This window comes from Cyrtonyx montezumae, unplaced genomic scaffold (assembly GCF_038088225.1).
Source record: "Cyrtonyx montezumae isolate F1298 unplaced genomic scaffold, pur_monq_1.0 scaffold_36, whole genome shotgun sequence".
In the NCBI taxonomy this organism is placed as follows: Eukaryota; Metazoa; Chordata; class Aves; order Galliformes; family Odontophoridae; genus Cyrtonyx; species Cyrtonyx montezumae.
The window spans coordinates 8,311,133-8,335,031 of record NW_027072041.1 but is presented as its reverse complement, the minus strand read 5'-3'; the positions used below and the strand labels follow the sequence as shown (position 1 = coordinate 8,335,031).

Genomic DNA, 23,899 nt, shown 5'->3' with positions numbered 1-23,899 from the left:
ACTCTAGAACTCCTATGTATATATTTTCAGGAAAGCCGAGTATCACACGCTTAGCACGTGAGTTCTGCTGGGCGGGAGCTGAGCAAGTAGGAGGCTCCGCATGTTTCCCTCGCTCCGTAAAGATGATGAGCACTGGGATGAGCCAAAAGCCGCAGTGAGGATCCAGCAACGCTTGGTAGATGCAAAGGCGAACCATGTTCCCCACATCTGTTTCCCAGGCATCCGTTTCCCAGGCAGCTGTGAGGAAGTGCTGTTTGTTGACGCTTTTCTGTGCGCTGCTACGCAGTGCTCATGTGTTAAGAGTGAATGTGCAAGGGACAGTATCAGGAACCACACATGCTAAAATATATAATTAATACAAGTTAATTACATAGAGCCATAAAGAGGCAGATTGAAACCAGATGATGCTTTGTAAATAGCAGTTGGCTACGTTTGAAACCATCCCTGCCTTGCAGGCAGCAGAACAGCCTGCTCTGCACTTCTCAGGTTACAAATGCGTGGCCCTTTTTAAGTGGAAGAGGGCTCCGAGGCGTATATATGTGTATAAATATAACTTTAAGAGGAAAAGAATTTGTATGAGTAATTTCTGTCGCCTATGCTGCAGGAACATAGCACTAGGAAGGTAAGAATCCCCATAAAGATGTGCTTTATCAATAAGTTTGTGAACAAAGCCTTGCAATACTGTTGCTTCATATGGCAGTATTAAGTTCATGGAGAAAGTCAGGCAACTTTCAGTCTTAAGTCTGCTAGCTTAGCAACTAACAAAACAAAATTATGTTATGAATTCATTTAAAAGTTATTATATTGTTGCTTTTCTAACAGTTACTTTTCAGCATTTAAAGATGCTTTGTATTCACTAGGAAACACTTTGACTTTCTGCCTCAGCAGGGAATTCTTATTTATTATGTATCTCAGATAACATTTTTTTTTCTTTTTTTTTTCTTTTTTTTCTTTTTTTTTTAGTTACAGGAAATTTTGACATGAACGCAGGAACCGTAACATTTACAGTGACTACGTGAATACTGGATGGGGAGCACAGAGATGGAGGCTGGCATGGAGGAGATCCCAGTTAAAGTTGCAGTAAGGATCAGACCTCTGCTTTCCAAGGAAGTACTTGATAACCACCAAGTGTGTGTGAGATTAGTTCCAAATACACAACAAATTATCATTGGAAAAGACCGGACCTTCACCTTTGATTTTGTATTTGGCAAAGCCTCAACTCAAGGAGAAGTTTACACAGTTTGTATTAAGCCTCTTCTACAGTCTTTAACTGAGGGATATAATGCTACAGTACTTGCATATGGACAGACAGGCTCTGGGAAAACTTACACTATTGGAGGTGGTCACATCGGTACGTCATAGAAAGACTTGCTCACTTTTTTGTTTGTGGATGTAGTTGTGCAAATTAAATATTTAATACATAGCAGATGGAGCTGGAGAATGAAGGGGTCATGAAAATAGGTATAGTAGAAAAAAAAAAAAGAAAGCACAAGAATGATCAAAGTGTATGTAACAGTTGAAACATTCTTGACACAAATTCTGTATACACTAAGCTATAAGAAAAGTACTGGAGAAAGAAACAATTTGGTTTTTTTTTGTGTTTTAGCATTTAGAAATTCTCAGTACTTTTACCCTACTGAGAAAGTATCTGCTTTAGGCAATAGCTTGCTAACTATTGGCTTCTTTTGTGAGTCTGGCAAAGGTGCTGATTTCATACTTAAGTTTCATAGAATGAATTCATAAAATCGAGGGATTGTTTGGTTTGGAAGGGACATTAAAGCCCACCCAGCTCCAGCTCCCTGCCACACACCAGCTCTGGCTGCCCTTGGTTCCTTCCTATCTGGCCTTGAACATCTCCAGAGCTGGGGCACCCACAGCTTCTCTGGGCAGCTTGTGCCACAGCCTCACCACACTATGTGTAAAGAATTTCCTCCTGACATCTGACCTTACTTTAAAACCATTCCCCCTTCTCATACCACTACACCTCCCAACAGAGACCCTCCCCATTTTTCTTCTAGGCTCCCTTTGAGTATTAGAAAGCTGTTATAAGGTCTCCCGAATGCCTTCTTTAGATAGAAGTTTCTGGAATAATTCAGAACTTATTTTTAAATCCTATTAATGGATGAAAACAAATATCCTGATCAACAGAAATGCAAATATTTACATAAATCCTGGGGATCACTGAACTCTTTGGATTACTTAATCCATCAAGTACTAAATTTTACAGACTTCTCGTTACCTTGAGTCTTTTATGCAGCAGGATGGCTACAAGTGCCTGTGATGTCCTTCTTTGTATTTCAGCTTCAATTTCAGAGGAGGAAAAGGGCATAATCCCACGGGCTATTCAGGAACTATTTCAGCATATTTCTGAAAACCATAACGTTGACTTCCATGTGAAAGTGTCTTATATAGAGGTCTACAAAGAAGAACTTTATGATTTATTGGAGTTGGAGACATCTGTAAAAGACTTGCATATCCGAGAAGATGAAAAGGGGAATACAGGTGGGATTTTGGATCTAAAATTTGATACATGTGGTTTCAGTTGTGTGCCCAAATCATTCTTTCTGTCTTGAAAATAGAGAAATAAAATCAGATGCTAAGGTAGAATTACAGTTTCTGCTTTTGTAAATTTTGTCTAGAAACACAGTGGTGCCTGATTATTAAACTGAATAAATATTTTAAAATTAAGCCTTCTCACCTTAAGGTTATATTTGTTAAGCTAGTGACTCCGTAAATATCAGCACCCATTTTACTCTGAGATGAGTGGGACAAAGAATAGTAGCATTTGATTTTATTTATTTATTTTTTTTGGAGCTCTGAAAATAACATTTATCCCATAGTTTTCATGTCTTCTATGGGAAGATGCTAGAAGAATCCTCCACAGAGTCTTTTTATTCTGAAACTGCATAACTTGTGTTTTGGTGTTTTTTTTTTCCTTTATTCTTTATATTCTCATTTTTATATTCACTATAATATTATTATTACTGTTGCACTGAGCTAGTATGACTTTCTTCTCTGCAGCTGGAAGAGGGCACTGTGTGCATTTGTAGTTAGTACAAAGCCTAGTCTGCAAACAATGTCATTGCTTCAAAATGGTGCAGCAGTATATTTCAAACTAATGCATCAGGAATGTTTGGGTCAATCGTGTACCTGGTATGATGTTTTCCATCCTTTACTAGAACAAAGGGTAAAAATTAAGCTGGTAGGAACACTTACTACCACTTCTACATCATAAGATTATTCAATCAGTAGATACTTCTCCAAAAGGCCCAACTACCTCATCTATAGAGAATGGAAATGCTGCTCCTGACATAGAATGGGAATTGTTTCTACTAATTTTTAATTTTCTGCCTCTTTTTTTTTAACTCACAAGGTAACCTTTGAGCTGAGTTTGCTCCTTGCAAATTGTGTATGGATATGTGTAAATGCCTAAAGGAGTGTGTTGTGTTTAGGATACTGTTACAAATGCTATGACGCAGTTTCCCCACATGTTAAGTTCCTGTAGGCTTCAGTTGTGCTATGCTTCATGGTTTCCACATGTTATTTTCTTAAGCTATGTGCTGTGACCTTATAATAATGCAGGCTTGTACGTTTCTCTGATTTTTTTCAACTCACAATTGCTGTAATCTGTCGCTGAAAATAATTTATTCTTATTTTCTTTGGTTTGTTTTTTAAGTGATTGTTGGTGCCAAGGAATTCCAAGTAGAATGTGCCGATGAGGTAATGAGCCTCTTGAAAAGTGGCAATGCAGCTCGTCACACAGGCATAACACAGAAGAATGAGCACTCTAGTCGATCTCACGCTATTTTTACCATCAGTATTTGTCAGAAACAATCTGCAGAGTCTCAGAAAAATACTGATGTTCTGCAGGATCCATCTTGCAAATCAGTCAGGATGATTGCTTCAAAGTTCCATTTTGTGGATTTGGCAGGATCAGAGAGAGTGACAAAGACTGGAAATACTGGTGAACGGTTCAAAGAATCCATTCAGATCAATAGTGGTTTGCTGGCCTTGGGGAATGTCATCAGCGCTCTTGGAGATCCTAAAAGGAAAAGTGTGCATATTCCATACAGGGATGCTAAAATCACTCATATTCTGAAAGATTCCCTAGGAGGAAATGCCAAGTCTGTCTTGATAACGTGTATAAGTCCATCTTCATCTGATTTTGATGAATCTTTAAATTCACTCAAATATGCCAACAGAGCCAAAAACATTAGGAATAAACCAGTTGTAAACTACAACTCTGATCAAGACCAGATTGATGAAATGAGACTTGAAATCAGATTGCTCCGTGAAGCTTTGCAGAGCCAGCAAGTCAGTAATCAGTGTCCTCATGACTTGAGCCAAGAAAGAATTCAAATCAGTTCACTAGAAGAGCAGCTCACCCAGGTTCAAGCTCAGTGCTTGAGTTACAGAAACTGCATGGATGAAGCTTTTCTGTTCCTGGTTGCGCTGAATGATGATGTTAGCTTAAAGAAAAGTCAGCGGGAGAGGTTGCAGAGTTGGATCACCATGATGCAAGAAGTAAGGAAAGAAGATGTCACCGTGCAGCAAGCTGACACCAGGACTGGGACCAGCGAAGAGCCTCATCATTTCACAGCCCTTCAGCTACAACGGGAACTCAAGAAATGCCAGGTATTTAAGCTGATTATTTCAGTAACTGTGAGAAGTCTGCCAACACTTGAATTCAATTTCAAAGGGTGTAGAACCTCTAAACCTTAATTAGACCTTACCTGTCTTTAATTTTGACAATACATTTCTAGTTAATTTATCTAATCCTCTGGAACACAGTTTTATTTTAGTGGATAATTGAATGGACTGTCATCTTCATCCTGATAGAGCTAGGTAAAGTAATACTGTATTTTTGTTAAGAAGTTTTATGATAGTTCTATGAGATTGGGTCTTTTTATCTGTTAGATTCTTGGTTTTAGCTATGATATTTTTAGTTGCCCTGTAAAGCTAGAAGTTGTTTAAGTAATACTGGTCAATGGGCCTAACAAAAGCATTACAAATATAATGCAAGCATTTTGACAAATACCTGTGTACTTAAAGATAACACTTTTGTGCTATATTTTGTAACTTACATCTAATACTACTTATACTACTACGAATACTACTACTACGTATGTATGTAGTATACTAGTAGAGCTGATACTATGAAGTTGCAAGTATCTTTTCTGGCATTATCAAATAATTTCCTAACATTCAGCAATCTTCTTACCTAGAACTCTTCCTTTTCAGTTTAACAATTAGGATTTTAGTTCACTGTTTTTGAAAAATAGACAGGTTTCCCTTTCTCATCATTTTCTTATACTTGCTGCTACTCACTTCTTGCTTTTAGAAGACATCACAGTTCTTTACAATTTTCTGAGTTTTCTGTCTGAACTGAGAATTCCAAAGCAAGGTAAGGGATTTTTAGTGTGCAGGTATCTCACGAGTATCCTGTCATGCTGATAATACTGAATAGATCTTTCTCAGCAGCTGATAGCTCCAGGTGATGACCTATGGGAGAAGAGCTTTCAGCTTTCTCAAACTTGATAGTATCTCCTCACAGAACTGACAAAGAAAAAGATTTTAACATCCCCAAACACATTCAGGAAGTGTGTATTTTGGTTGTACTAAGTTAAAATGTTAACTATGAGTAATAAAACATCTTAAATGATGCAGATATGAGGAGTACAATAAATAGAGCCTCAACTGAAAATTAACTTTGTGACTTAAAATACCTGTAATGCTAGTTTGAAACTGAGTGAAGTTCCAAGGTGAGCTCTTTTTGTACATATCAGAAAAGCTGACTTGAGTCTGTATTGCAGAAAGAGATAGTGCTCCAAGAAGTTGGAATTTTATAAAATCAGCACACTTACAGTTTTCACACTGAATTCTGGTAAGCCTGTAGTTTGTTCAATCTGCCAATTGCATTCACAACTTCTGTCTTTTCTTGGCTCCCATCATCCTAACTTACAGCTGTTTTATTTCTTCTGTGGCTTATTTAAAACCTCTGATTCCCAGGTTCAGAACAGCATAAGAACTGGGTTGAAACTGAAAGATTCACAGGTGAGCATGCTATCTACAGCTTAGGGAAGATGGTTAGAGAGAAGAAGAAATAAACAGTCAGAGAAGACTCTTGACTAGGGCTTTCCTATGGAGTATATGATGTAGTAGCAAGTAGTCAACCTATTCTTGTGTGTGCAGGTGTATTTCTCTGCTAACAGGTGTGATTGCCTGGATAATGTTGTCTTGTAGAAAAAAAAAAATAATAAAGGGATGTTGTAGCCTTAGATAACAACCAAACTCACACCCAACTTTGCATTCACACCTACTCCATCAGTGGGACTAGGGAAAAGAAAATACCAAAAACAGGAATGAAGCAGCTTGACATAAAGACAAGAAGATACAATTTATTGTAAAGAAACATTTAATTACTCATTTGGGAAGAGGGACACAAAAATATAAATATTAAAGAAACAACTTTCCTCCACCCTTTTCCAAATTCAACTTTGTGCCTTCACCCTAGACTTCCCTGTCACACAGCTGAGAGGTGATAGGGTATTGAGGGGTGGCTTATGGTGCATGGCAGTTTTTCTCTGCTGCTCCTCTTTAAACCTTCTGATTTGGACACAGGGTCTCCATAGCTGAAGTTCTTTAAGGAATATCCACTTGCTCCAGCACAGGGGCTTCCTATGTTACAGTATAGTTCAGCTGTCAGCTCTGCCATAGAGCATCTCCTTCTGACCCTGGTGTTTCTTCTGGTCTTTCTGACTTTGTTTTATTTCTTGACCTTCTTTTCCTTTCTTAAGTACGTTATTACAGAGATTACAGCAGCTCAGTAGACAGTAGATCAGCTGTGCCCTGTAATGCAGGTCTGTTTCTCTCCATCAGAAGTTTAAATATTTGGGCATGACAAAGGTTGTAGGTAAATTCACCTTCCTCATTTAAAATCACTGTCATGTACTTTGTGTAATGACATATATTATAAAATAATAGTATTAATAGTAGTATTTATATATAAAATATAGTATAAAATACTACTTTCTGGCATTCAAGGCCAGTAGGCTGGGATGGGCAAGAGGTGAGCAGGAGATGGGGCAACTGACCTAAATCAACTAAAGGGTTATGCCACACCATATGATGTCATGTAAGCATTAAAAGCTGGGTAGAACTGGAGTAGAAGGAGAAGAGAGGCAACTCATTATGAAAGAATCTGTCTTTTGGAGCAACAGCTTCACATATCAAGGCCTGGCTTTCCAGAGGGTATCTGAACACTACTTGCTGATGGGAAGTCGAGAATATTTTTTCCTCTTTTTGCTTCTGTATCTGGCCTTTGCTGTTCTTTCATTGAACTGCTTCTATCTTAGAAAACAAAAAAACAAAAAAAAAAACAAAAAAACAAAAAACAACCCTGCAAGTTTTCTGTCACTTCATTTTCTATCCCACCATCCTTTGGAGGAGAGGGAGTTAGAGAGCAGTTATGTGGTGCTGTCACTGTTAAACCACAACTCCTTACTTTTCTGTCATTTCATCCACTCGTACCATGCTAGTATCTGTATAACCTTCTTTACTACTACCTGTTATTTACTCCTCTTCTTCTGTAGTTGTCTTAGCTCTGAACAATGACAGAGCCCCATTGGGAGCCAAGGATACGCTTGTCAGCTGAGTTAAGTAGAAACGTTTCTATCGGTACATATACTTTGGAAAAAGTTCTGTCCTCTAAAGAGACATCAAGTTCTTGAGTGCTTTCTCTAAAGCACTTTAAAAGCTCTTAAAAATAATGTTGCCTTTTTGTGGATGAAGGATGTAGGTAGGCTAGCTGTGCAGGAGTATCCAGTTTTAGAATGGAGAAATATGGTGTTACCATATTTCTGCAAGTTTTCTGGTAGACTAACTACAGAATCTCCTTGAATCAGTATTGAATTATTTAACCATAAAAACACCTGAAGGAATGTTGTTATTTTTTTCATTTGAGCATATTAATGTTATGATCGATGCTGAGATTTTGTGGCCACATCTCACAGCACACTGAGGAAAATAGTTGGATTTAAATATCCCCTTCATAATGTTGGATTGTTGGTACATTATTCCCTATGGGAGAAATAAATTTGTCAGAAGAAAGACAATAGATAAGAAACAGAAGTGAAGAAATAACTGGTAGAATGCAAACACTCCTCAGGTGATTACCTGTTTCACCAGAGGGCCATGGTATTATAACCAGAGGGATCTTGCCAGCTGCTCCTGCTGGATACCTCTGAACATGAGCCAGCAGTGTGCCCTTGTTGCTAAGAAAGCCAATGGTATTCCTGCCTGCATTGCCAGCATGTCAATGTGGTGATCTTTCCTGATGGGACTGTATCTGAAGTACTGTATTTGGCTGTGACTGCATGCCACATCTGGGGGTGCATAAAGCACAGCATAGTCTGATGATCAAAAGAGGTTATTATCTTGCTCCATGTAGTTTTCATGCTGCTTCACTGTGAATATTGTATGGCGTTCTGGGCCTCATAATGTAATAAGGATGTTAAGGTCCTTGCAAGTAGCTAGAGGAGGGCAACACAGCTGCTAACAAGTCTGGGGGACATGTCCTATGATGACTGAGAGTAGAGGACTGTCCAGTCTGGAGAAGAGAAGGATAAGAGGTAACCTTACTGCTTTCCACAGCTCCCTGAGGAGACAGGCAGGAGGTGCCATGATCTGCTCCTGGGAACCTGTGGTAGCATGTGGGAACAGCACAAATCTGTGGAAAGAGGGATGATGTGGAAAGAGGAACTGGATGTTAGGAAAAATTTCTGTACTGTGGAGATGGTCAAACACTGTCACAGGATTCTTAGGAGAGATGGCTGATGCCCTATGGGGCAAGGTGCAAGAAGCATTTGGATGAGTCCCTCGATAATATGCTTTGTTGTAGTAGGCATGGCTGTTGGTTAACCCTGTCATGATCAGGCAGTTGGACTAGATCTTTGAAGGTCCCTTCCAAATGAACTGTTCTGTTCTATTCATTTTATCTTCTATTCTTTTCAGTTCTGAAGCTGCCAGTACTTAAGAGATGTGGAAGGACACAAAAATTGTGTCCACATGTAGGGACACAAAAATTATGAAGGGACTGAAATACCTCTTTGAAGAGAGGCTGAGAGAGATGAGACTTTTCAGCCTAGGAAAGAGAAGGGGATCTCATCAATGTCTATGAATATCCGAAGGAAAGGTGCAAAGAGCATGGAGCCAGGCTCCTTTCAGTGATGTCCATTGCTAGGATGAGAGGCAGTGGGCACAAACTGGAGCATAGGACATTCCCTTTAAACACCAGAAAGCACATATGTACTGTGCAGGTGACAGAGCACTGGCACAAGTTACCTAGAGAAGTTGTGGAGTATTCATAATTGGAGATCTTCAAAAACTGTCTCAGTCTAGGCCTGGCCTCCCTGCTCTGGGTATCTGCTTGGGCAGGGAGACTGGACCAGGTGGATGCAGAGGTCTCTGCCAACCTTAATCATTCTGTGATGCTGTGATTGGAGAATCTCCTATACATACATCAAAACTTTGTGGTTCTAATCACGTCTGTAAACAAAATGTATATATTTTTCATTTTCTAGTTCCCTTTCTCTGAGCTGAACTTTCATTTTATTATCCAGCAGGCTTTAATTACGAATGAAGAAATATTTAGCCAGCAGGATCATGAACTGATGATTCTACAGAGTCAGATAAAGGCATTAATACAGGAAAAGAAAGAACACCTGGAATCTTTAAAGAAGGTTGAAGAAACACAGAGATTACAGGTATCTTTCCTCTGGTACATATTACATATGTCCATATTGATCCATCTTTCCATTGTATGAATGAATGATTCTTTAAAGACAGACCCTTCAGGATATTTTGGGGGGCATACATATCTACCAATCTATAAGCGTTTTGTTTGAATCAGAGCTGTATCCCTTAATGAGGCAAGTCATCTAGTGGATGAGAACCAGCCTAGCTATGCCACAGCCTTTCTGTACAACCTTACTTCAATCATTTACTTTCTCTGTGCTTCTTAAAGCATACCATATACATCTCTCTCCAGATGCGTATTGCTAATACGTTGTTTTAGGACAATTCCTGAATTCATGGTTTTGAAAGACCTTCAAAAATTCTTTTGAATTATGTCAAGACTTACCAAGTACCTACTAAAGGCTTTAACTGAAAGGTTGTATAGAAACATATTTTGTTATGTCTTTAAGTATCAGAGTAAAGTATCACTCTGCCTTTTTACTATAGAAGACAGAATTTCATCCTTATTTTCTGAGTTCAGTATTCTAGAAAACCAAGTAACATAGTGGAAACACTGCTTTCCTCTTTCCCTCTCTTGATTACATGCTAGAGAAATTGTAATGGGTAGGAGGTTTATAGCATTTCAAGATCTGGGAGACTGTAAATAGAATATTTGATATTCTCCTAGTGTTGCCTGTCATGTGGATTTTACTTTTTGAAAGGGAACAACATAAACATGGCTAGTTAGTACTCTTTTCCTTATTCTTCTTTTTCTCCTTTTTCCTCTTCTTTACTGATGGGTTTGGGAGAGGCGATTAACAAATGGTAAGTATACTAATCATTATCTTTTTCTACCCTCTGTTGCTTTTTTCTGTTCTGTCACCTCTGAATAGGTTTGTTGTTGTTTTTAAACTCACTAAACATAATGTCAATGTATTACACCAATCCAATGCTTATAATATTAATTCTTGTTTATACGAGATAGAATTTATGAATAAAAATAGTTGTGCTTTAGGCAAAAAATCACAGCTGGTTCAGATCTAGAGACAAGAGAGGCACTTGAGAACTCCCAGCCACCAGTTTTTAAAACATATTAAAAACAATGTTATAATTAAAAGCAGATTCTTGTGGCAAGTGGTTTAACATTATATTCACAGGAACATGCATTTAAGTGATACATGATGGAGTAAGAACTAAATGTAGCACCATAGTAAATGCTTGTATGCACACCTATTTATGTAACATGCAATGTGTTGTGAGGATACGAGGTTAGCAGGGATGAAGGGTCTTAAAAGGCTTAAAAAAACCCAAACCTGCGAAGTGGAGTTGGCCTCTACTTCATCCAGAATCATAAAATGTGTGGTATTCATATGTATATTCTATCTTTTATGACTCAAGAATATTATGTATTGTATTCCAATGTCAACTTGTATTGTCTGTGTATGTGGAAAGAATTTGTAGTCTAAGACAACCAGACATAAAGGATAATAAAGAAATATATAATTTGAAGTAGGAGAATGCATATTTTTGCTTAACTACCACCAGTTGTTCTTCAGATTCCCTGTTTTTGGTAGGCCAGATATTAGAGGTATACTTAAAGGAATAAATTGAGTTGAAAATCAATACAATCTTGGCTTTGTTTGATGAATTAGTTCAGCAAATATAAGTAATTTTGAACAATGAACAGCTACTGCTGTAGGAAAAGCAGATAAGTTCATTTTTCAAACTAGCATTACCAAACATTTGAGACTGAGTAGGAGAGAATTAAGTATTTGATATACGGTTTTGTTTATTAATAGAAATAATCTTTTAAGTAAGACTGCTTGAAGAGGAAGCTTGTGCACAATTAATCGTTTGAACTTGAACCATTATGTTTCTTTTGAGCATGTTTTTTTAATTACCATTTTATTTCTTCATAAACACATAAATAAAGCAAACTGGGTCTAATAAGCATGTCATCTACTTCTCAATAGATGACTGAATATGCTAGCATAACCTATCTAGGATAGCTTCTTCTGAACAAAAAAGTCTCTTAACAGTATTTATGGGAATTTGAGAGGAGATAGGATTAATGATATGCCAGATAATTGTCAGCTTGTTGCAGAATTTGCCTATACACTGTAGAAAAATATAAGGTCAGTGGATGATTTGCCGTGTTCTTGACCTTTGTAATGAATTTTGCAAAGGTGAGTATGGTGTAGACCTGATGATCAGCAACAGTTCAACAGTTTTGCTTTTCTTTGTTGTTGCTTGTTTGCTCTTATTTTCTAATGAGATTGAGAAAATGGTGGAACAGCAAATCCTTATCGATCAGCTAAAGGGAAAACTAGAGAAGTTTACAGTTGTGAAAACACTGGACATGTCAAGTACTTGTGAAGATGAGACAGCTGTTGTGGCATCTGCAAGGAGGCCATACAGTGTTTTGCTTACAAAAAACCTGCTACACTTACGTCACCCACCTTCTGGGACAGACACACCAAAGGTAAGATCTGCTATGTTACGTTTTCGTAAATGGTTATAGTTTGGTAGTTAGATTAGAAATAACAAATTACTGTCAGTTGCAGTTTAGTTTCCCATAGTGAAAACTCTGAACAACTACTTTTACTGTTGCAACGGATTGTATGCTACCGTTGTCCAAACTGTATGGGCTTGCATTTAGAATCATGCATGGCTAGAGTTGAAAGAGAACCTTAAAAATCACCTAGTCCAACCCCCTGCCACTGTCAGGGGCATCTTTCATAACATCACATTGCTCGGAGCCCAGCTAAACAGACTTTGAACACTTTGAAAATTTATCAGAGTGATAAACCTGTAGTCTTTTCTGGTCTTTCCCTGGGATTTTGGAGGTTTCACATATGAAACATATCCAAAACTGAATTGATTATTCTGTATGGATACATTGAATATTTAGGGTAATTAGTTGATATCAGCATCTTCTTCTGCACTTAGGGCTGTTTTCTGAACACTTAAAGAACCTTCTGTTACAAAATAATCCAGAAATATAATGGTAAACATCTTTAATCTTGCTCTCAAGGTCAGGTAGTGAGAGATTGACAAAATGAAATACTACTGCAATAACAGTAGAGAGTTACAAAATTAATACAGGTATTTCTTGGGTGGCTTTTGGCAGGTATATACCAGTCCCCCTGCCTTCTCTCTGGATTGGATGATGGCAAGATTCCGTGCTCGCAGCCAGATGATACTGAGCTGCATAGAAGATCAAGATGAAGTCCTTCACTGCCATCTCTCTGATCAGAGCGATGATGAGGGAGAAAATACACACAGTAAAAAGAAAACCTCATTTAAGTAATTTTCTGTTCTTTATTTTTTATGTTACAGACATATATTTTGTTATATACCAAATGTAATACTACTGCCTGATCCTGTTATAATGTGAGGCCATCTTTGAGCCTACTTAAAATATTAACTTATGGGATGAGCAGGGCATGTCACAAAGATAAGTTTAAGAAATATGTATTTTTATTGTAATTAAGTTTGCATGGTCTTTGTTTTGGGTCCAGAATCTACCAAGAATAATGAGAGGTGGAAGAGGAAAGATGCTTGTGTGAGCTTTCTCAGTTTGGTATTCTCTTTTAAGATCAGATATTTAGCATGAAACTAGAAGATAAAATATTCCTTTTTGTTTGTGATGCATCATGTTTTGTATTCTTCTGCAGGCATTCAAGAAACTGCACACAAACACAAAAACAAGCTTCTCTGTGCTTTCCACTTGAGCTAGGTGACATGAAACGTCAAGTAGAAAATTCCAGTCCATCCAACAAATCTGTAGTACAGAATGACACACCCACAGGTAAAATGGAAGTTATGAGAGTAAATCAAATTAGATATTGTAACATCATAATGTGTGAAATTGTGTTCATCACATTTAGTTGTTTTTCCCATAAAATATCTGTCTCATACAAGTATTTTTTGTTATAGCTCAAGATAAACTTAATTTGTGATTTTTTTTTTCTTTCTTTTTGAAACTAACATCAGTCACCTTAAAGTTTGAATAATTCTCAGCAGCCAGAAAGTGCTTCACATATCAGAAAGCTATTTGGGTATTAATCTCTAGTGCTCATTAAAGGAAAGGAAGTGGATGCTGTTATTTTATCAGAGATTCACTGAAAAGGTTTAAATGCTATTCTACTTCCCACTCAGGGTCTTGAAATGCTAATGCATCATTTCTTTCTCTGTTTAGAACTAAGGCAGAGAAAAGGCTATTTGCACTGTTGTTTCCTTTTGGTTCTTTCACACTTCATATACTAGATGTCTGCACATAACAGTATTCCAAAGCACTCTCTTTTTGAAAAATAGTTCTCTTTCGTCCTTCATTTCCTTCATCTCCACATTACTTTGTTTATTTCAAGTCAGAAGTGGAAAAGGTTAGCTTGTATCATTAAGCCTCTGTCCTCGTCTATATATTATTCTATGTCACATATATGCGTATATGCCTTCTAGAAGCTAGTATTATAATGACCCTAAGGGTCCCTCCTTACACCTTTTAATCATGCTCTACTCTTGTGTACAAATTCTCTCGAGGCTGTCTTTTGGCATTCAGGAAGATTCTGTATCCAATGGTACCATGAGGCAGATTGCCCAAACTGGGAAAATCAGAGCAGAAATACAATCCAAAGTTGTTTACTCATTGCCAAGTTGGAAGTTGAGTATTAAATGAACAGCATAATCTTCTGGGGAAAAGAAAAATAATATCTATGAAATACAGGGTAGACATTTTGTCAGAGAGTGAAATAGGCATAACTTTATTTGGCACTCAAATGGTGATTTATTTGGTGACATCAGATGAGTCATTGAAGAATTCAAATTTGAGATTCCTTTGTCTCTGTCTCAGAATTTTAAAGGACCTATTTGATTAGGGTTGGAAAGTGTCTCAGAAATTCTCACTTTAACCAGAATGAAGTAACAATTAACTACATGTGGAAGTAATAAATTTCAACTGATTATCTTGCTTTTTTAAAATTATTTGCATATGGTGTCTTTCAGGTAAGGATGCACAGTCCATAAGCAGGAAGTATACTAAACTGGAGCAAGAATCTGAGCAGGCCAAAACAGAACTGGCTGAAACACAAAAGCAGCTTCAGGAGCTGGAGAGTAAGGAGCTGAGAGACGTTCCAGAGAAAGCCAGATTACAAAGAGAGTTACAGAAGAAGGTGGATGCAGCAAAGTTGAAAGTGCAGGTATTTTTGACACGACCATTAGGATTTGCAAATGCTTGTTTAAATGTCACCTTTAAAATCTTAACTGTCTGCTTGTGAAACTCTCACCAGCCTTAGGCAGTTGAAGCTGGTTGGACTGAGGTAGCCATTGAGAATGTGAATACAAGTATACTTGATGCTACTTAACAAATATATTGTTAGATACATTCCTGGTATAAAGAATTCGATGGTATTAAATACTTACATACCACTCTATGTAATACCATACAAGAACATACACAAGTAGATTACTTCAAGTGTATTAGCTAGTGTAAATTGCTGTTTTCTGGAAATTGTGTATAAATTCTGTCTTTAAGCAAGTCACCATGAAGGTTTGTGATTATGTGTTTATAATACAGGGTTCAATACCTGCTAATGATTAAGTTTAAGTTCTCTTGTGGGCCAGCTTGTGCACTCCATACCTTCTGGTCCTAGAATGGTGGGCCAAACAATCACTGCATAAAACACTGACTGGCTTGTTGCAGAGTTCAGGACCAGAACCTTGGTAAACCTTCATATCTCTGCACATTATCCTGAGCTGTTGCTTCTGGAAGAGTTCACTACCTTCACTGTGCTACCAAGTATGAACTGTATCTGTGCCTTTTCATGCTGCTTTCAGATTAGTTGTGCCTTTGCTGATTTTACCAGAAGGCCTAGAAACCACAGAAATAATAAGTGATTATTGTGGTAAGATTTAGTAAGTCTTGCTGAAATGTCCAAACTCGGTGAAATAAAGAATAAACCCAAGTCATGTTATAGTTACAACTTTTCTTGCTACTAAGGTGAAATTTGCCGTGAACATTCAGGCCTTACAGAAAAAGAAGCAAGACACTGAGAAACTGGCTTTGTTATCTAGCCAAAGTGAAGAACAAGCAAAGTAACTTACAACAGATTTCACATAGTTTTATGTAGTAACTTTATTGACAAATTCTCTGAAGAAATTATGTATACATATTTTGACAGAAATCTTCAAGTCACCTTTTTGTTCAGCTTATTTAAAGGAATGGTATTATGTGATATATAGTCTTGAGTTGCGGATTTACATGTAAACTAATGGTTGATATTTCAGTAAATATACTTGTTTAGATTCTGCTATAAAATGTATGTAAAAACAGGCTGACTGAGGCAGGAATAATTTTTTGTGTTTCCTTTTGTGTTTTGGTTCTTTTTTTTTTTGCTTTGTTTTTATTTGTTTGGTTATAGGAAGTGCAACTTAAGATGGAGCAACAACAGAAGTCTCTTAATCTCAAAGATGAAGAGATTACTGTATTTAAAAAGAAGAATAATCACTCTACAGGAACTTCACACAAGTCAGAGGTAGGAAATATTCTCTAAATCTGTGGGTCTGAAAAGAAAAAAAAAAAAAGCCCAGGTCATTTTGGTAGAATAGTAGGTGTTCTGTGCAGCAGTGCTACCTGCATTATTTCAGATCTGGACACTGGGACATGAGAATTTCATGAATTGTCAAAAGTCTTTCTGGGTGAAAATAAATTAAAAAAAAAGTAAAATAAACATAACTATTTAGATATATTAGCATTCTACCCACTGATAGGCTGTTACTTCAGAAGAAACTTCTCTGAGCAGGATCAGAACTTTTTTCTGTCTTGCAGCATCTTCACTTAAAGCCTTTCCACTAATAATTGGTCCTAGGGGCAGCTATAACAGAGTGAGGAAGGGCTAGCTGAATTCTTGTGGTACCTTCCTAACCTAGTTGCTCTCTTTATATACAAGGCACCTATTCATATACCTGATTACAGAAAAATAGTATTTTTCATTAGAGGCATCTGGTAAAAAACTATTTAAGGTGTAGTAATATAACATTGCTGAGCCTCCTTTTAAGTTACCCCAATTTCTGTATTATCCTGAATCAAAATTTTGTTGCAGATTTAATGTTAAGATTAGAAAAGTCATTTCCTCATACAGTTTATTGATTACTCTAGAAGAGGAAAAAGCAGAATCATAAAATTCTGACCTCAGAAGTTCCCATTAACTCTCTCTCTGTATCTCTATTTAAATTACAGAAATCAGAAGAGCAAAAGAAATGTCTGGATGAAGAAATGGAAAGAATTCTCCAACAGCACCGACGTTTAGCAGAGCTAGAAGAAGATTTAAAGAAAAGAGAAGCCATTATAGCCAAGAAAGAAGCATTATTGCAAGAGAAAGGGCACCTAGAAACTGAGAAACTGAGATCTAGCCAGGTAATTCAAGAAAAAAATACAAAACTCATCACAATTTTAGAGCTGACTGGAAGACTATAGAAGGAGAACAGCCAGATAATAGGAGAGGTTTAAGCCATATGACATGAGCTTCTAGCACTGACATTAAGTTGTGGTATGGCTTGGGCAAATCAACATTTTAAATGTGAGTAATACAGACAATCACTTTTATTCACATTTTGTCCCCAGATTCCAACAATAAAACAAAAAAATGAATACTGGAATACTGTGATTGCAGATCATTAAATAATGTTACCTAAAAATGACTTCACCAGTGTGGCAGAGAAATATTTCATGTTATTTGTTTATCAGTAGCAAAGGAAACAGAAACTTAAGTATCATTGTCAAATTCATTTAATGTATGTAGGAAAATCAACATTCAGTGGTTTCATTTCCTTTCATATTCTAAGTAAATTTTATGATAGCTGTCAACTCAGTTTGAACGGGGTCCCATTGCAAGAAGCAAGCAAGTCTTTCATTGTGGAAAGTGACTCACATTTGTCTCAATTTTATACTTACTGTTTCTGGGTGTTTTTTTAGGCTTTAAATAAAGATAGCATGAAATTGTCTTCTGACTTAAGTATGCCGGACCAGAAATTGTGTGATAAAGGTATGCAGCTTCAGGGCAGCACTACTGAAGACAGGACAGACATTCTGGAAAAAATCCAGGTTCTTCAGAAGGAAAGAGATGAGCTGCTCACAAGAAGGAATAGTGTGAATGCGAAACTGAAAGAGGGTAAAATGTTGTCAGCTGAAGTAAGTAAGCACTCTTGAAATAAATGTAAAGGTTTTAGGCAGTAATAAAACATTCCGATCATGACCTATGTTTCCCAGCAGCAGGTAAACAAGAACCAAGGAACTGAAGCTGGGTATTTTTGTTAACAGTAATGCTAAAATACTGTGATAACTTGTATGAAAGTAGCACTATGTAAAGTTTATATTTGGAGGGACTTTAGCTAGTACCTTGATAAATGTCACTACCCAAAGGTTTATAAAATTAGAAGTGATGGAATTGGACATACATCAGTTTATCTTAAGCAGTTATTATAATGTCAGGACATAGACAAAGTAAAGTATTTGAATTGTGATATTCCCTGATTCTTTTGAAAGGATTTTCTGGAAAAGCAACCTTCCCCTGAAGGCCTCCATAGAATCACAGTGAAAACTAGCCTAGTTGTGTAGTTGATCAGTATAATTAAGTTGATGATATTGCATACATTTATATAAAACATACAGATTTGCTTTATGTCTTGAGGAGCAATGTGGGCCTGAGTATGACCTGATAATGTGCTAAAGAGAGTCCTCCTCATCTCACTCCACAGAATCTTCCGCAGTGCTTCAGGCCATTCAATTCTACCACTTCTCTGAACACACTATGGTCACAAAACTCCTATCTTATCTGATTCATTCATGAATCTAACAGAAAACTAGTGCAACCAAAAAATATCAGTAAAAGTCAGACTGTGGAGAGGGAGAATGAAGGAATGATAAAGCTTAAACTTTTGTGGTGATGAACCAATTGTTTGAATTCTTTGTTCTGGAAGGCTGAAGAAAAAAATAGTTGTTCTAGATTTCTATTCTTCCTTATTTTCCCCATTTCATTCTCTGTAATACTACTACTAGTTTGTCTAGCTCTTAATTTCTCTTTTGAGAATGAAGTTAATGTCTTATGTAAACAAAGATTCAATTTGTACTTTTTAAGAAGATCTATGTTTCTGTACAGGAGGAACGTATCCTTTTCCAGTGGGAAGAAGGAACTGCAGCCCTGGAGGCTGCTACTGATGAGAATAAGAATGAAAATATTCAGGACGGACAGCACTTGCCTAAATCTTCTCAAATCCTTTCACAGAGTGAGGATAACATAATAGGAAAACTAGTTTCCTTGTCTGCTGCTGAGCTCAGAGCTATCCTCTTCAGATATGTAAACAAGGTATGCTTTGGCTAACGAGTAATATTTTAACTGATAATCTGCTACTGTTGTAGCTAATGAAATTAAATGGTGTCAAGTAGCAAAAATAAATGTAACAAGCTTTTTATGAAAGTCTGCTTAGGTTACATACATTTGTTGTTAACTCAGGTATTTTGAATCTTTAGTTAATGTAAATAGGATGCTTGTGCATTAACTTTGTCTATCTTGTTTTGAAGTCACCAGCTTAAAAAGTATTTAAAATCTAGACATTTCCTTGCTCCTGTCCACTGTTCTGTACTGCTAACTTTTCGAGTAGCAGTATACTTGAATATTGGTGTCATATTAAAATTGTTCCCACCTGTAGGCTTCATAAAGTTCAAGCTATTTTGGGGATGAATGTTTCTTTTTCCAAGTTCAGTATTAAATCCCTGCAAATACCCTGCTGTTTGCAGCCACGTGCTGAAGAATCAGACATCTGGAAACAAAATGAAATACTCTAGGACATGGTGTGTCTTTGTGACACTGGTGACTTAGATGTTTTTGTTAAGTTGTCTGTGGGTGGTACTTAGGTTGGAAATTTTCCAGAAAGAGGAAAACATTGTTATGTCAGTTTAAACACTGCACTGAGCATTAAAAAAAATCCACTAGTCCATGTGATCAAAATGTGCTGAACTTTTTTCTGAAGAATGTTAGCAGCAGGTAAATCTGCTTCCAGTTTGAGCTCACAGATCACGCTGTTAAGCAGTACTGCAAACGTGTGTATTAAAATGGTTAGATAAAAGAAATGTATTTCTTTCTTAGGTTGTTGGCCTGTGTAAGACTGAACGTAAGTTACAACTACAGACTGAAGAACAGGGAATGAAGGTTGGAGACCAGGAAAACATAATACGTGAATTGGAATCTGCAGTTGAAAACATCAAGTTGCAGTGTGACAGGCAGCTGACCCTAAAACACAGAGAACATGAGAAAAAACTACAGTTGATACTACATCATTTGAAAGGTGTGTGTTTGTTTGTTTTCAAGGAGGGGATGGTACAGCAAGCATCTTTACCTGCAATTGAGAAATAATGTATTTCATCTAAAAAAAACCAACCAAGAACTATCTGAGGTACAAGGATACATTTTGGCTGTTACTCTTCTGATATTGTGTAGGATGCTGATGAACTGACACAAGGTACCTGCATAAGAGAAAAAAAAGGTACTTTTAAAAAGCTATCGGAATTGACATATTTTTGTGTTGAATTTGCTGACATTGAAAGGTTGAAATTCCTGCTGATGTTTATTTTCTCAGTACTCCTATTAAAATTCAGAAATGAGGTTGGCGTGGCCTTTTTGATCACATGTCATGCTAGCTTACATGTACACACTGGAAGCAATGTACCAGCAAGATACAGGGCATATTCCACCTAGCTGGGCATCTCGATTTTTAGCACAGGGGAATAGGTGTTTCATTCTGAAACTAATTTTACTTGTCCTAGAACAAGATGGTGAAGGTACTAAAGAAACCTTGAAAGAGTATGAAGTGAAAGTCCAGCAACTGGAAAAGGAGTTATTTTTCTACAAGAAAACCAGCAGAGATCTGAAGAAGAAGTTGAAGAGCCTGCAAGAGTCCTCCCACCGACTAGTTGCCCCCACTAAATGTAAGTACATTAACTTAAGATGCTATTGCAACTGTCTGTAGACTACCTGAAGGGAAGTGAATGCACAATGTACATTGGATAGACATAGAAACTGTATTTTTACTGAATTAACTGTTCTCCAGAAATGTACTATACCTCCCCTAGTTTCAAAGGAGAGACAACGTTGGCTTGTAACTGCAGCAGTGGTATATCAGTCACAGTTCTATGTTCTTGTTCATTTTTCTCTGAATTCTAGCATAATTTCAGCAGTAGCTGTCTCAAACTGTTGTGATTAAGAAAATGGCATTTTTGCTGTGAATAACATGGTAATTAACAGCTTTGTAGTATGCCACACTTCAGATGTCAGTATTATAAACCCTTAATTGACTTAATTCTGCTGCTAGCACTTGGTTTCACAGAAGTTACTTATTGGGAGATTGTCTGTGAGGAGCTCCATACTTATAGTTACTAAAAGTAACTTAATGAAGTACTCTTAACAGTGTTTGAGAGGATGAGAGAAAAGATTCCATTTAGATATGTCACACCTCACAGTGGTACCTCACATGCACAGTGCAGCCTTCCTGCCTCCGTGCTTCTTTTTAAAGCTCAGTATGACTGCTTCTTCCTCTCATCTGATGCTTCTCTTTCTTTCCACTTGAGATAATGCTATGTCTTTTAACACATAGATGTTGATCATGTTTCTCCAGCATTCAGGCCCTAAGGCAAGATAAGATTAATTACTCTGAAGTACACTGTGATGCTGTGGACATGAATATTCTAGAGGTTGGATTGTAATTGAGCATGAGAAAGATCATTCTATGTTTAGTATACAAAGAAGCTTGTAGATCTGGACATGTTTCCCTGAGGAGAAACACAAATCCTAGCCAAATTGCAGCAAACTACAAAAATGAAAGGAAGATCCCTTCGCATTTCCTTTTTTTTTTTTTTTTTTAATGTGTACATTTGCAACATTTGTGATCTGTATTTTTGTATAGTTACTTTTCTTATGAATATATTTTCAGCCATATTACATTGTGATTTAAAACATTTTTTGTTGGGCTTTAAAAATAATAAGAAATATATGAGTCTGTTCAGCCTGAGGAAGAAAAGACTGAGGGGGGGGGATCTTGTCAGTGCTTTTAGATATCTGAAGTTAGATGGGAGGCAATAACATGAGGCCAGGCTCTACTCAGTGGTGTGTATTGATAGAACAAGGAGAAGTGGCCTAAAACTTGAGAACAGGATGTTCTGTACAAATATGCAGAGAACTTCTTTGTGGTAAGAGTGACAGAGCACTGGAGCAGTCTCCCCAGGAAGGTTGTGGAGTCTCGTGCTATGGAGATATTCAAGACCCATCTGGATGCCTACCTATGCAACTATTGTAGGGTACCTGCCTTAGCAAGAAGGTGGGATTTAATGATTTCTTGAGGTCCCTTCCACCTCTGCTATTGTGTAAATCTGTGACAAAAAAAAAAAAAAAAGAAAAGAAAAAGTGAGGTTAGTGTGACTTTTGATGACCTTCACACTACGGGTTACACACGGTGTAAAATGATACCAGCTCACTAACCATTCCTGATGTCAGGTACTCAGAAAAGTTGAACTTTTGCTGATGCATCTCCTGATAAACTTTGTTTTAGGTAACAGTGTTGGTGACAAGGCATCCAGTCAAGCAGAAGTTGCTTCTGAAGAATTCAAGTTGAAAGCCAATAGTCAAGCAGGAAAAATAAAAGAAGCAGAGAGAACAAATATTTTAAGAGCACCACAGAATTTGTACAAGCTTGGAGAAGATGTATCCGAATTTGGATGCAACAAAGAGTGTTTGTCAAGCACTGTTGATGACAGACAAGGAGAAGAAGCTCAGCCTCCAAAGTCTCAGTTTCATCTGCCTTCTGTAATCCAGAGAAGAGAGGCTGTAACACAGTTTCAAGGAGCAACCCCTGTAAAAGTATCTCGGCGAGAGCTACGTCGTATCCCTGCCTCGGAATTATCTTCGAGGCTCTCCAGCCTTGGAGCTGGTGCCAGCGTTATTGCTCCAGATTCCATTGCAATGGACAAAATGTAGCATCACTAACACATTGTTACCCCTTACTGAATATTTAGTATCTGTCGCTGCTGAAGCTATTTTGTTAGATTTCTTTGTTACATAGCAGCAATGAATAAATGAGTAAGTCTGCTTTGGTTCTTCTGGCTAGTAGTTACTTGTGCTGTTCACACAGCCTCAGTGAATCCTGGATAGATTTTAACAAACATGGTATCCATGGGCATGTGATTCAAAGTCCTTTTAACACTGAAGAAATTACACTACTTTATTTTTTTTCCCACTGATCTGGAAAAAACAAACAAACAGTTTTTCTAAAACTGTGCTGTGATTTGCAGAACCACAGAACTGTAGGGGTTGGAAGGGACCTCTGCAGATCATTAAGTCCAACCCTGCTGCCAAAGCAGCTCCCTAGACCGGGTTGCACAGGTAAACTGGTACTGTACTTGTGTAATTTAGGTTTCCTGGAGCAATGGTCGCCTGTCTTGGGTCAGAAACAATATAAAATTACTTAATTTATTGCAAGATACAGCTGGAAGATACAGATTCCAGAGTCTTACCCAGTACTGATCACGTCTGATTTCTGTATGCTTTTTTCTAAACACACTTCATGCAAACTATGCCCGAGATCAAAACTGATGGCACAAGATAATTTGCTATTTTAAGGACTGTGAAAGACCTTTTTTTTTAAACGATACTTAGTTACCGTAATTTAAATGTCCTATTGTATGAGCTGGAAGTGACAGGGACACGAGGGAAAAAAGAAGGGAGGGAGGGAGGAAAAAAAACTGCACCGTTAAAAATAATAATAATTAAAAAAGCAACGGCAACAATTTGAGGAGGAACGGTGACCTTACTAAATCTAACAAAATCGAACAATTGTGGGAGAGACAAAAGCTTCCAGACCAAATTTGAGAGCTTATGTTAGAAAAACTGCGGGGGAAGCACAGGTACCGCATCTCCGCGGCAGCCGAGAGAGCTCCGCCCCTCTGCCGCTCCCCTGCAGAGCATGAACTCTGTAACTCCCTGCATGATGTGCTGATGGGGAACACCGGCATCACAGCCACAAAACCACAACACTCCCCTACCAAAAATAGATCTTATCTGCAAAACGGTTGTTAGGGCCCAATTGTGAAATGAAGAGAACTGCTGATCTCATGTTACGG

General features: G+C 37.5%; 1 protein-coding gene across 1 annotated transcript; it reads left to right on the top strand.

Annotated features, from left to right (window-relative positions):
* Nucleotides 1–967: 967 nt before the first annotated feature.
* Nucleotides 968–22,897, top strand: KIF27 (kinesin family member 27). Its single transcript, XM_065745645.1, has 14 exons — nucleotides 968–1,351; nucleotides 2,302–2,502; nucleotides 3,677–4,635; nucleotides 9,621–9,764; nucleotides 12,011–12,217; nucleotides 12,866–13,041; nucleotides 13,413–13,546; nucleotides 14,740–14,933; nucleotides 16,155–16,268; nucleotides 16,973–17,149; nucleotides 18,891–19,097; nucleotides 19,878–20,076; nucleotides 20,555–20,716; nucleotides 22,333–22,897. The coding sequence occupies exons 1-14, from the start codon at nucleotides 1,027–1,029 to the stop codon at nucleotides 22,755–22,757; spliced, it is 3,624 nt and encodes a 1,207-aa protein (XP_065601717.1). The 5' UTR covers nucleotides 968–1,026; the 3' UTR covers nucleotides 22,758–22,897.
* The last annotated feature ends 1,002 nt before the right edge of the window (nucleotides 22,898–23,899 follow it).

Excerpts from the sequence above, each read along its gene's own strand:
- KIF27 (XM_065745645.1), top strand. The coding sequence starts at position 1,027 with ATGGGGAGCACAGAGATGGAGGCTGGCATGGAGGAGATCCCAGTTAAA. Across the intron at positions 13,547-14,739 it reads ACAGAATGACACACCCACAG|GTAAGGATGCACAGTCCATA; the intron begins GTAAAATGGAAG and ends GGTGTCTTTCAG. Across the intron at positions 16,269-16,972 it reads GAACTTCACACAAGTCAGAG|AAATCAGAAGAGCAAAAGAA; the intron begins GTAGGAAATATT and ends TTTAAATTACAG.